This window comes from Pocillopora damicornis, chromosome 2 (assembly GCF_964200805.1).
Source record: "Pocillopora damicornis chromosome 2, jaPocDami1.2, whole genome shotgun sequence".
Classification (NCBI taxonomy): Eukaryota; Metazoa; Cnidaria; class Anthozoa; order Scleractinia; family Pocilloporidae; genus Pocillopora; species Pocillopora damicornis.
The window spans coordinates 13,665,521-13,678,324 of NC_142671.1; the positions used below are offsets into that span (position 1 = coordinate 13,665,521).

General features: G+C 38.6%; 2 protein-coding genes across 6 annotated transcripts; one reads left to right on the plus strand and one right to left on the minus strand.

Moving 5' to 3' along the window:
- Window positions 1-368: 368 nt before the first annotated feature.
- On the minus strand, window positions 369-7,577 carry LOC113674831 (uncharacterized). 5 transcript variants are annotated; one of them, XM_089195732.1, is made up of 5 exons: window positions 7,183-7,577; window positions 5,460-5,586; window positions 2,125-2,252; window positions 1,481-1,546; window positions 369-1,379 (listed from the first exon to the last, which is right to left on the minus strand). In XM_089195732.1, exons 4-5 carry the CDS (start codon window positions 1,502-1,504, stop codon window positions 771-773), a joined length of 633 nt encoding a protein of 210 aa, XP_089051858.1. In that variant the 5' UTR covers window positions 1,505-1,546; window positions 2,125-2,252; window positions 5,460-5,586; window positions 7,183-7,577; the 3' UTR covers window positions 369-770. The 5 variants fall into 5 exon arrangements, with proteins under 5 accessions (XP_089051858.1, XP_089051857.1, XP_089051859.1 ...); XM_089195731.1 differs by having other exon boundaries at window positions 2,125-2,299; XM_089195733.1 differs by lacking the exons at window positions 5,460-5,586; window positions 7,183-7,577 and having other exon boundaries at window positions 369-1,384; window positions 2,125-3,061.
- A 1,545-nt stretch (window positions 7,578-9,122) lies between these two features.
- On the plus strand, window positions 9,123-10,274 carry LOC149049971 (uncharacterized). Its single transcript, XM_089191929.1, has 2 exons — window positions 9,123-9,132; window positions 9,331-10,274. Exons 1-2 carry the CDS (start codon window positions 9,123-9,125, stop codon window positions 10,173-10,175), a joined length of 855 nt encoding a protein of 284 aa, XP_089048055.1. The 3' UTR covers window positions 10,176-10,274.
- The last annotated feature ends 2,530 nt before the right edge of the window (window positions 10,275-12,804 follow it).

Genomic DNA, 12,804 nt, shown 5'->3' on the forward strand with positions numbered 1-12,804 from the left:
ACCGAGTTGAACAGACTCCGTGGCAGCTGTTAACATAAAAATGGAGAAGGTAACTACAGCTAGTAAAACTTGAATGACTGACTAACTGTACTGATACACAGGTTAAATGACTAACAGAAAGGTTGACTGGCTAACTGACACCCAGGTTGACTGACTGAGAGACAGTTGGCTGACTAACTGACAGAAAGGTTGATTGACCAACTGAATAAACGATGGACAGACAGACTGAATGACTGAGTAACTGACGGATTGACTAACTGTTATTGTTGGTGTTATCATTCCTTTTCAAATTTCAGTGTATCGGTAAGAAATAGTGGTAAATAGGAATAAGAAACATCCTGTACACACGCGAAAATGATTGCGAACTGTCGAGAATAAGGGAAATTTTAATTTTGAAATGATATCTACACAGCCTTCGAAAGTGTAAGGTGACATGAGAGAAGAGTTCATGAGTCCGTAGAAAAAAAATTATTTACTAAAGGAAAACGAAAATGACCAAAGCCAGAGTGAATACATCCAAAGTAAAGCGATCGGTTTCCTCTTTTGAACGAAATTGACTCCTCGCTAAAATAATATACCCACAATTAAGATGATGCGACGAATGAAAGATTATTTATCAAAACACTAGGATTCCTTAACCACGCTCGTACAGTCAATTCATGTACTTCTTTACCACCATTTTCGACACCGTCAATCTCCAATGCTGCGGAGGTTATTTCTCCAGCTTTTGTACAGTCCTTTTTTCTCAAAGTGGTTGATACTGGAGACTTCTATAATATCAGCCCTGTTCCATTCACATCAAATCCTTCATTCGCTGAACCGAATCTCGAAGTTGGCGCCGAAGTCTGTTTCTTATCATTACAGTTCTGGAAATAAATTTGTCGTACATATTCTTTATATGACGATGAACAATCATCACTGTTATTTGACGAGCAAGAGGTTTCTTCACAATTGTTGTGGGGGTCGGAATCTGTCTTCGCCGCATTGTCTTCCATCTCTTTCGGCAAATTTGGTAAACTCGTCTCATTATCATTACTGTTTCCCGCAAGTTTGTCAAAAATGCTCATGATGAGGCTTATTTTTCGCTCCTGAGGCAGCTTGTTACACGTTTTCACACACTTCTTCTTCCTCTGAATTCTTAGGTATTCATGCCCTTGACATTTTGCTGATGGCTTCTTCGTCAAAGCGATTATGTCACAAGGTAGTTCTTGCGTGTTATTTTTGTCATCTTCGTCAGAAAACAAGACGTCAAGAAAACGCATTGGAAACGTGTCCATGCTTCTGTTCTTTTCAACATTCTCAGCGCTTTTGACAGTAAAAGTTTCCCCCTTTGTCTTCAGACTGTTTACGAACAAGTTGCACATTCGTTCCTCGCGTTTCTAATCTTGAAGAAAGAAGGAAAAAGATATCAGTGTCATTTCAATGTTTTGAGTGATAAACTCAAATCGTAAATTCATCTAACATACTCGTTACCACGTGCCTCATCTACTACTTCGTACATCATCGATAGTTGAACGCCACCCAATGGAACAAAGGGACTTTTCCTCTGTACAGAAAGACAAATTGAATCTAAAAAGATTCCAAGCACGGTTTTTCAAAGCATTCAGGTTTAAGAAAGGTCTTTGAAGTATAAAGCGATATCGGTGATACACCAAAGTTTTTCTTTTCTCAAAACATGATATCTTCACCGCGTACACCAAATGTTACTTCAAAATCTCCACGTGTGAGAATGAAAAGGCGCCATGGTAAGTGGGCTAAAATAATAGATGAAAAGTTTTTTCAAAGACCTTTCTTAAACCTGACAGTTTCACCTTTCTTGAAAGGCTTATCGCCTATCAACAACACTTAGGTTTAATCTTTTTTTTGAGCGACAAAAGAAATTTTTCCTTGCAAAAAGCATTTGTTTTGATCATTCTTAATATTGGGAGATGAAATAGCATTTCATCGAGCTGAACTTGTGTGCAAGTTATACTCTGCTTTCCCTAATCTTGAACTGTGTTTCAAATTGTATATATTTGAAAGATCATTCGCTCACCTTCGAAGGCAAAATTAATATCCTCGCCACGTGATATCAACTCTTCACCTTGTCTGTGCATATTTAAACAGTATGAACAATTTTCTTACCTTGAACTCTACCGCGCTTTCTGACAACTTCCTTGGTGGTTCTGAATTTCCAAGGGGCCATCTACTCTAACAGCGTGAAAGATTAGACCGAAAACCAAGTCTATTCCGAATCGAATCACTGTTATAACCTTCGAAATAAAGGCGAGATGTATTAGAACAAACTGACGAGCACACGCTGTAAAATAAAAATGTAGTACAAAGTAGGTTTTAAGACATGTCTTGTTCATCGCATCAGATTCACTTCTATATAAAATCCAACCTGAGAAACAGAATTAAAGCAATTTGTCACATAAAAAATTATCAACGCTCTCTAAAGTTCTTGCCTATGATTCTGGTGATAAGTGTACCAAAACAGCTCAAAAACATAGAAAGCGTAATGGCATTACTTTAATTTCGACTCGTGTGCGTGTGCAAGATAGTCTTAGTGATGTGAAAAATTAATTTCAAGGTCAAGTTTCGTTTACTGTGAAACCCGTGGAGTTTTCAGGTGACAGACGATCATGCATTGTGGTCATGCCACAAGGTAAATAAAACGCCAAGTATGAATGTAAAGCCAGTTCTTTGTAAAATAATAATAAAAATCAGCTAAGATGGAAATTCTGTGGCAATTATTGTAATTATAATTTATTGAAATTCGGTGGCAATTATTGCGAAGTAATTGCAGGGACCAGTGAAAGGTGACCAATATTTACGAGAGCTAAAGCCAGCGCCATAAATGTGTACAGTAAGGCAGTGTACGACATGGTCAGCCATTGACATCCAGGACAAAAGTTACAAGTACTTTCAAGAAGAAAACCAGTCTGAACAAGTTAACGAGCCGCCATATGTCCTCCCTCAGTGCGTGTCCCACTCCACAGGAGAAAGGTTAAATTCTAGGAGAGTGATTCGAAGGCTTTTTCCGAAATCTGCGAAGCGCAATTTTGGCATCTTCACGTTCCGCGCAACTCTAATTGAAGAAAAAAGATCTATATGATAAGCTGAATTACGAATGTATTTTGATTGCGTCCGCCCTCTCTTGGAGGACAGGCACTTGGATGACGTCACCGTTGAAAATATTTTGATTTTATCTTATAAAAAGACAAAAATATTCATGTTGCCATAGTTCTGTTCAATAATAGATAACACGAAGCGTCAAAATGTGGTAAGACTGATCTGTGAAACACTCGGCTGCCCATTGTGTATCACTTATTTTTTACCACATTTTGACTTCATCTATGATCTATTACAGAGAAGACGCAAAGCAACGTGGAAATGTGTTTTGCAGATCAAGTTTACCTGCTTTTAGAAAAGTTAGTCACCCAGTTAAGCACATGCTCGAGTGGCCGACATTCAGTGAGTGGATTTCTAATAGACTGGAAAATACCAGGAGTTTCACGTCCACAGTTCAAGTCCACACTTTCTCCATACCCCTTTTTAACCTATTAATTGTTCCGCTTTTGTCAGTTTCTTGATCGTCGATTTTGTTCAGGTGAATCAAAGATTATCGCACTACACCTATGGAACTGACAGGCTCCCAAAATAGCTTTGGTGCTAATGGCCTGAGGCTGAAGGCTTAACTGTTTACAACTGTTTAAATCTCAAATCGGCCTCTGATGACCAAACTCTAGAATCAGCCTTTACGGTCCAGCATGGAAAATTGGCCACGGAGGTCCAAAAATCTGAAAACGGCCATTAGTGTCCATAATCCAAAATCGGCATAATTGTCCAAAATTTACAATCGGTCACCAGTGTCCAAAAGCCAAAATCGGCCACTAAGGTCCAGAATCTCAAATCGGCTTCTATGGTCCAAAATCCAAAATCGGCCACTAGCATCCAAAATTTCAAATCGACCACTAATGTCTAAGGGAAAAATCGGCTACTATTGTCCAAAAGGAAGAATGGGCCACTAAGGTCCAAAAGCCAATTTCAGCCATCAGGGTCCAAAGTTAAAAATCGGCCACTAGTGTTCAAACTCGGTTGAGAGGGTCTAAAATCTTAACTCGGCTACTAGTGTCCAAAACCAAAATTAGCCACCAGTGTTCGAAATCTGAAATCAACCACAGGGGTGAAAAATCCAAAATCGGCCATTAATGTCCAAAATCGGTCAAGAGGTTCCAGAATCTCAACTCGGCCACTAGTGTCCAAAATCCAACTTGGCCACGAATGTTCAGAATTTGAAATCAGCCACTAAGGTGCAAAATCCAAAATCGGTCCCTAACGTCCACGAGCCAAAATTGGCCACTAGGGTGCAAAATCCAAAATCGGCCACCAGGTTCTAAATCCAACATCAGCCACTACTGTCGAAGATCCAAAATCGACTACTAGGGTACAAAACCAAAAATTCATCCTAGGGTGCAAAATGCAAAAGCGGCCACTAGGGTCCAAATCCAGAATTGGCCACTAAGGTCCGAAATCCAAAATCGGCTACTAAGGTTCAAAATCCGAAATTGGCCATTAGGGTCCAAAATCCAATAACGGCCACTAGTGCCCATAAGCAAAAATCGGCCACTGGTGTCCAAATTGAAATTTCGCCAGTAGGGTTCAAAATCCAAAATCGGCCACTAAAGTCAAGAATCTAAAATCAGTTATTAAGGTCCAAAGTCAAAAATCGGCTGCTAGTGTCCTAAGATAGTAATTGGCCATTAGGGTCCAAAATGTCAAATCGCCCATTTATGTCCAACTGCAAAAATCGGCCACTCGTGTTCAAAATTGAAATCAGCCATAAGGGTCCAAATTCAGCCACGTGGTACCAAAATCTGAATTTGGTCACTAATTTTTAATATTGAAAATCGGCCACTAGTGTCCAAATGCTAAAATCGGCCACTATAGAGGCCCAAAATTGAAAATCGGCCACCAGTGTCCGAAATCCAAATAGGCCATTAGTGTCCAAAAGCAAATATCAGATACTTTTGTCCAAAATTGAATTTCCACCGGTAGGGTCCAGAATCCGAATTCGGCCATTAGGGTCCAAAATCAAAAATCGGCCACTAGTGTCCAGAATAAAAAATCGGCCATCAGTGTCCATAATTGAACTCTGCCACTATGATCCAAAACTCAAGTTCGACGACTAGGGTCTAAAATCCAAAATCGGCTACTAGCGTCCAAAATCCAGAATCGGTCACTAGCGTCTAAAATATTAAATCTGATGCTAGTGTCCAAAATCTACCACTGGCCATGCCCCCAAAAATCAGAGTAGACCTATAAATTAGAACTTTTCTCGGTAAATATAATATGCTCAGTTTATAAACGCCAAAAATATTGCCCACAATAAGCTGTTCGGAGCTCGTAAGACGCGTATTTTCGGTAGCCTTTTAATTTTGAGGCAGAATCTTTATCCGAGGTTGTACTCGACTCACCATTTCAGTGACGCATTGGTTTTGAAGACTGAAAGAATAAAGCGGTCAAAAGACTGCAAAAGACCCTGGAACGATTGAAAACAAGTATCGCAATTAACTGCCGCACTCCGGGCAATCTCCAGACGATCTGCAATTAAAAATAGATGATCATCAAACACTTCGCCGTAATAGAGAAATGTGCTCGTGATCTGTTAGTCACTCTTATCAATGCATTTCCTCATTTTTGATAGCAGTGTAGTTCACCGAGCGTGACTAATTTTTTAGAAGAACGGAGAAACATTCCTCCAACATTTTGAAAATAGGATCCATGAAACTGAAAGTTTATCTACTGGAACTACTAAATACTCTCAGAAAAAAAAAATTTATAAACTGGAAACACATATGTCATTTTTGAAAGCAAAAAGGATTTAATTATTGTAATTTTGCCGAGCAGCGAGAGGCCCCTGCAACGCCACAGTCGTATCTGCAGCCGAATATCTTTTAATTGATCATAAAAATTTTTCTACAATCGTTCGATTTCATTATATGTGAAAACTATACCGAGTGCTTTAACGGTATTGACCCATGTTAGTCCTGGGGGTGCCGCTGTATCGTTTCGACAGGAACTGATCCACATAGCTTCAGTTTTTTTATAGTTAACCTGCAATCCGTAACAAGTTTTAAATTGATCTAGCAAATTAAAGATACGTTGAGCATTTTCAATATCAGGTACAAACACGGTAAGATCGTCAGCGTATTGTACAAATTTAAACTCCTCTTTTCCGATTTTAATGCCTTGAATATTTGTTGTACGAATAGCAGTTGCTAGAACTTCAGCAACAATAATAAAAAGATAAGGTGACATCGGATCTACTTGCCTGACCCCTCTCTGTATCTCAAATTGAGAAGTGCATATTCCATTGTTTATGACGCAGCTAGATATGTTTTTGTAGAATGTTTCTATCCACCCTTTTAAACTGGGCCCAAAACCAAACACATCTAAGCATTTTACCATGAATTCCCAGTCAATACTGTCAAAAGCTTTTTCAAAGTCAATGAAGAGCAATATCCCTGGTATGTTTTGTTTTTTTGTGTTATCCGTAACATCGATAATTGATCTAGCTGCTTCACCAATAACCTGCCTTTAACATATAGCCCGTTTGATTACAGTGAATTATATCTGGGAGGACTTTAATAACTGTAGTTGCAATAACTTCAGAAGCAATTTTTGCATCTACATTAATCAGGGATATTGGTCTCCAGTTTTCCAAATAATTTCTGTCCTTTCCTTTCCTTTCAATTAATGTGATGACAGCCTGCTTTTGAGAGTGAGACATTTCTTTTTTGTTATAAGCCTCATTGAACGAGTCTACCATAAATTTACCTAACAAAGGCCAGAATACCCTATAAAATTCCACCGGGATTCCGTCATTTCCAGGCGTTTTGCCAGTTTTAAAAGAAATCAATATAGTTTTGCATTTCTTGAGAGTTGTTTCTCTCTCACAGCTTTCACTTAACTCCTCAGAGAGTCTTAATAGATTTGGATTATTAAGAAAGGAATTCGCTTCTTCGCTATTTACATTGGTGTTTTGTTTACTGTAGAGTTTCTCATAGAACCGCCTTTCAGTGTTTAATATTTCGAAAGGATCAGTAGAAATCGCACCACTCACGAATAATTTCCGAATATGTTTCTTGATATTATTCCCTTCTCTAAATTTAAAAAATTATTTCCTATTTTTCTCACCGTGCTCGTGCCATCTTGCTGTGGACCGTATGATAATTCCCTCTACTTTTTTATCATATAATGCCTCCAGTTCACTTTTGACCCCTTCAGCTTCTAATCGTGTTGTTTCACAAGGATTGTCCTGAAATATTTTAAGCAACTCTTGATATTTTAAGTTAAGTTCTTCTTCTTTGCTTTTACGATATCTTGATAGTTTTTTTGAATAAGCAATAGAACTCGTCTTAATCTTGAACTTGAGCCAATCCTATTTAACTCGCTTATCTGACAAATCTTCTGCATCCTTCAGCCAGTTGGAAAGTTCTTTATTTATCATCTCAACATAACTTGCTTATCTGACAAATCTTCTGCATCCTTCAGCCAGTTGGGAAGTTCTTTATTTATCATCTCAACATAACTTGCTTATCTGACAAATCTTCCGCATCCTTCAGCCAGTTGGGAAGTTCTTTATTTATCATCTCAACATAACTTGCTTATCTGACAAATCTTCTGCATCCTTCAGCCAGTTGGGAAGTTCTTTATTTATCATCTCAACATAACTTGCTTATCTGACAAATCTTCTGCATCCTTCAGCCAGTTGGGAAGTTCTTTATTTATCATCTCAACATAACTTGCTTATCTGACAAATCTTCTGCATCCTTCAGCCAGTTGGGAAGTTCTTTATTTATCATCTCAACATAACTTGCTTATCTGACAAATCTTCCGCATCCTTCAGCCAGTTGGGAAGTTCTTTATTTATCATCTCAACATAACTTGCTTATCTGACAAATCTTCTGCATCCTTCAGCCAGTTGGGAAGTTCTTTATTTATCATCTCAACATAATCGGACCTGGCTAGAAGGGAGGTGTTTAATTTCCAGAGACCTGGTCCCCTTGGGCCTTCTTTGGTATCTTCTAGTTCCAATATTATTGATGAGTGATCGGTTTTAATTGAAGCCTGAATATCAACCTGCGTGACCAGATCATTCAACTTGTCTGAAATCAAGCAATAATCTAGTCTACAAAAAATAAAAGGGTGGTTTTTGCTCCTTGTGAAGCTACGGGTGTTTGGATTTTTAATGTCGATGTCGATATCTCCCGACGGGTACATTTAAATTTCATCGAAGACCTTGCATATTTTAGAGAGATTCACTGAACAGCAAATGTTTTGTACGACTAGCTGGTTTTCCTTCAGATCACTGGCCTGTGGTAGCCTCTACTCGATTCGCTCATTCCTGTGAAGAGTCTGACGCAATTTCCTGTGAAGAGTCTGACGCAATTTCAGGCTAATGACGTGAACGTGTTGTCTGGGAATGTCACTTCACGTTATTAGACAGACACGATAAGTCATAATTTAAACGCCTTCTTTCCCAGGAATATTAAAACTGAATGCTATTTTACCACTGAACCTCCAATTTACAATTCATCTACCGTCAAACATTATAATTTGTTTTTTTCTAAAAACCGTTCTAGTTCTTGAAAATAATTGTTTACTGGATTCTTTGAAGTTGTTTACCGTAGGCGTACGTGAGAATTTCCGATTTTAAGAGAAGTTATTTAGCTTGTAGAGTATTTGCGGTATTCGCAGAGTCAAATAAGGGATGATTTGGAATTTATCACGATGTAACTAAATATGGCTGACCATGCACACTTCAAAACTCAAGCACATGTAATCCTCAAGCAGAACGCATGCTCCTTCTAACAAAGTACAAACTTCATGGGGAAGGGAGTGTGCAAAATGACTGTCAGGCCTTATCGCTTTCTTTATTCGTCTAACATCAGTATTCATACTCTTCATACTGCTCTTCATACATTTCCTCAGGATATGAGGAGGATATCTTTTTGTAAAATCAAGAGCCTCTTTGGTTGGTGATCAAAGGCAAAGGGTTAAGAATGTAGAGACTCCATCCTCAAATGCATTCTTTGCGCCAAACTCGTGATACATGTCGAAGACACGTTTATGACATGTTTCCTGGTACGTCTACTTAAAACATTACAAATAAACTTTCTTGATGATGTCATCACTGGTAACTTTAACCCTTTAACTTGAACTAGGCACGAAAGATGGCGGTTACGCCGAAAATGTGCTCGTAATATCTTTTCAGCTTCGCAGCCCCAGCGGTGGTTAAAATATATTAATTATCCATTTGAAATGCCTGACGAACCATCGAAGAAAAAGGGAGCCGCGGAAAAAAAGGCAGGAAACGAACAAGGGAGGGTAGCTCTCAAACGGATGAAGAAAACGCGTCCGATCAACATCACAAGCAAGGATGCAAAAAGTACTTCGAAACAACAAACTCGAGGCGCTCCGATATTGAAGAGATACTCAACTCGCTAATAGCTATACTTCCCGAGTTGGAAACTAATAAAAAGAGGATTACTCTTCTTGAAGAAGAAAAAAAAGCCCTGCAAACGAGCTTGGAGAATTCTCAAGCAGAGATAGAAGACCTAAAAGCCATTGTTAATGTTGTCAATTTCAAGCAAGAAGCAGCCAACACCTTCAGTGAACGCATCGAGCGCGAACTCAAAGAGCTACATCGCCGATATGTTAAACTGGAATGTCACAGTCGTAGAGGAAATATGAAATTCTTTGGAATAAAGGAACGTGAAAACGAAACAAACAATGACACTAAACGCGCCCTAAGAGAATTCATGCGTACGAAGCTAAAGATCCTTTCAGTCGACGAAGAAAACATTCATTTTGACAGAGCCCACAGAATTACGTCGCACCGTTCACAATCAAATGGCCGTCTTCAACCGCGACCGATTATAGTTAAGCCGACGGAATTTCAAGATAAATTTTTCATCAAATCCTTCATCAAAAATCTCCCAAGAGGTAACGGATTTGGAATATCCGACGATTTTCCTAAAGAAGTCGACGAGGTAAGAAAGATGTTAAGAAAGCGCCAGAAGAAGGCTGCATACCTAAACGTCGAAAAGCTGATCATCGACGGTGCTATGTACCGTGGCGAAGAAACATCACAATTTTCTTTCTATGGGTGTTTAATGGACAATTAAGCTAAAATGAACGCTAAACCATAGTTTAGTTTGTTTTCTTTTTTGTTATGCGAAACCACCACTTGAGAGCTGCGGCGTTCCACTCTCTATATTCAGTCAAAATGTCGCACAAAGCTCCAGGTAAGTCTAATAGTTATGTGTTTCTGTGTGTGTTTCCGCATGTCCTTTCGATTTAGCTTTCTCTTCTATTATGTTGATCAATTTTGTTTTGATATAAACGAGGTAATAAGAATCAAGCCTTTTCATAAATATCAACCAGGGTTCTGGAAGTTTAACAACTCCTTGCCGTCAGATACTAATTACGTGAACTGTTAACATTTAAAATTCCAATGTTAGCAAAAAAGCATGATCAAGTCAACGACAAAGGGTTGTATTGGGAAAGGATTAAAATGGAAATTCGTGCCTTTACAATAGCTTTTTCAAAGAAGAAAGCTAAACGAGAACGTGACGAAGAATCAATTCTTTTGTCGGAAATGATGAGATTGCGGACCAAACTCCAGACATCATACAGTGACCGAGCTGGAGAGAATAAAATCCAAGCTTTCGAAAATTGCGTGTATCAAAACAAGAGGAACAATCGTGCGTAGTAGAGCACGTTGGTACGAGTATGGTGAGAGGAATAGTAGATATAACTTAGAAAAAAGGAACCAAAAAAAGAAACATATAACGTCCTTAGTTAATAACGATGGTGACAAAATCACAAACCCGAAGGACATCCTGGAGGAAGAAGAACGTTTTTTCGAAGAGATTTATTCATCAAGATGTATGGACCCCAACTGCCTAACTTTCAGTGAGTTCTTTGAAACAGAAAATGCATTATCAGAAATCGTGAAAACGTGCGAAAGTGTCATGTCTGTTCATGAGTGAGAGCTTGTGTTAATAACTATGGAAAACAACAAAACTCCTGGCGCGGATGGGCTAACGCCTGAATTCTACCGCTATTCTTGGAACTTGCTCGGTTCATTTATGGTAAGAAGCTTTAATTACGCCTTTCGAAACGGAACTCTGTCTATCTCTCAACGCCAAGGGATTATTTCCTTAATTCCGAACAAAAAGAAAAATACCAAATATTTAAAAAATTGGCGACCTGTATCTTTACTGAATGTAGACTATAACATAGCAACGAAGACCATTGCTCTGCGCTTGGAGAAGATCTTGCCGAACTTAATTCATCCCTGCCAATCTGGGTATGTTAAAGGAAGGTTCATTGGAGAAAGTATCAGGTTAATAGCAGACACAATGCATTTCACTAAAGAGAGGAATATTCCAGAGATAGCCGTGTTTTTAGATTTCGAGAAAGCTTTTGACTCGATTGAGTGGAATTTTATTAATAAATGCCTCGAAACGTTTCATTTCGGTCTTGACCTCCGACAATGGATAAAAGTGTTCTATACGGATATAACGGATGTACCTCAAAACATTTTCATCTAGAACGCGGGGTGCGTCAAGGTTGCCCACTTTCCGGCACACCATTCGTTATTGCTATTAAGTTACTGGCGCAAAGTATTAGACGCTCAAAAGAAATAAAAGGTATTACTATAGATGAACAAAATGAGGTTAAACTTTCGCAAAATGCAGATGGCACAACTGTACTTCTTTCTGATGTCCAATCAGCGTCAAAATTATTTGATTTATTATCGCTTTTCGAAAGGTGCTCTGGTCTAAAACTAAATCAAACAAAATCTGAAATGCTATGGCTTGGCTCTATGCACCACAGAAAAGATACCATACTTGATCTCCAAATGAGCGGCGAGCCAGTTTACGCGCTTGGGGTGCATTTTACATATGATCTAGAAGAGTCTGAAAAGAAAATTTTTTTTGACAAATTAGGATCTTTAAAGAAAACATTGCATATGCGTTCCCATAGAGACCTCTCCATCGTTGGTAGGATAAATATAATTAAAACATTAGCATTTTCAAAACTGGTCTTTATCTGCAGCGTCATGAACGCCCCTAAAGACTTCAGTAAAGAAGTAAACAAGATCACGTTCGACTTTCTTTGGAATCACAAACCCGCCAAAATAAAAAAGACTACCCTTATCAAGCAAAAAACAGCTGGTGGCTTGGACATGAAGGATTTTTCTCTCTTCGACAAAGCGCTTAAGTAAAACTGAGTGAAACGGTTATGGTCTAACTCGGATGCTCCATGGCAGTACATACCAAAATCGCTCCTAGCCGATGTTGGCGGTACAGAACTGTTTAAATGTAATTATGACTATAATCTCCTTGACCTAGACAACCATCTTCCTGCTTTCTACAAACAAATCATCTTTTACTGGCAGGACATCGCAACGGCCACACCTAACAATAAAAGTGAGGTTCTCTCATAGCCAATACAATCTAATAACCGATTTTTAACTGTGAATAAGAAAATGGTATTCTTTCCTCATTGGTATCAAGCAGGAATAAAACAAATCTCGGACCTTTTTGACTCCTGTGAGGGCCATTTCCTTCCATTTCATTCTTTTGGCAATAAATTCAATTTAAAATGTAACTTTTTACAATATTACAGCATTCTTTCTTCTATTTCCCAAAATTGGAAGAAACTATTGCAAGAAGGTTCCAAAGACCCAGTTACACCTCCCACCTCAATCTGTTCACTGTCATGCAAGACAATATACAGCATGCT

Coding starts and splice junctions, on each gene's coding strand:
- LOC113674831 (XM_089195732.1), bottom strand. CDS start 1,504: ATGATGTACGAAGTAGTAGATGAG. Junction 1,380..1,480: donor TGTACGAAGTAGTAGATGAG/GCACGTGGTAAC, acceptor CTTCAAGATTAG/AAACGCGAGGAACGAATGTG.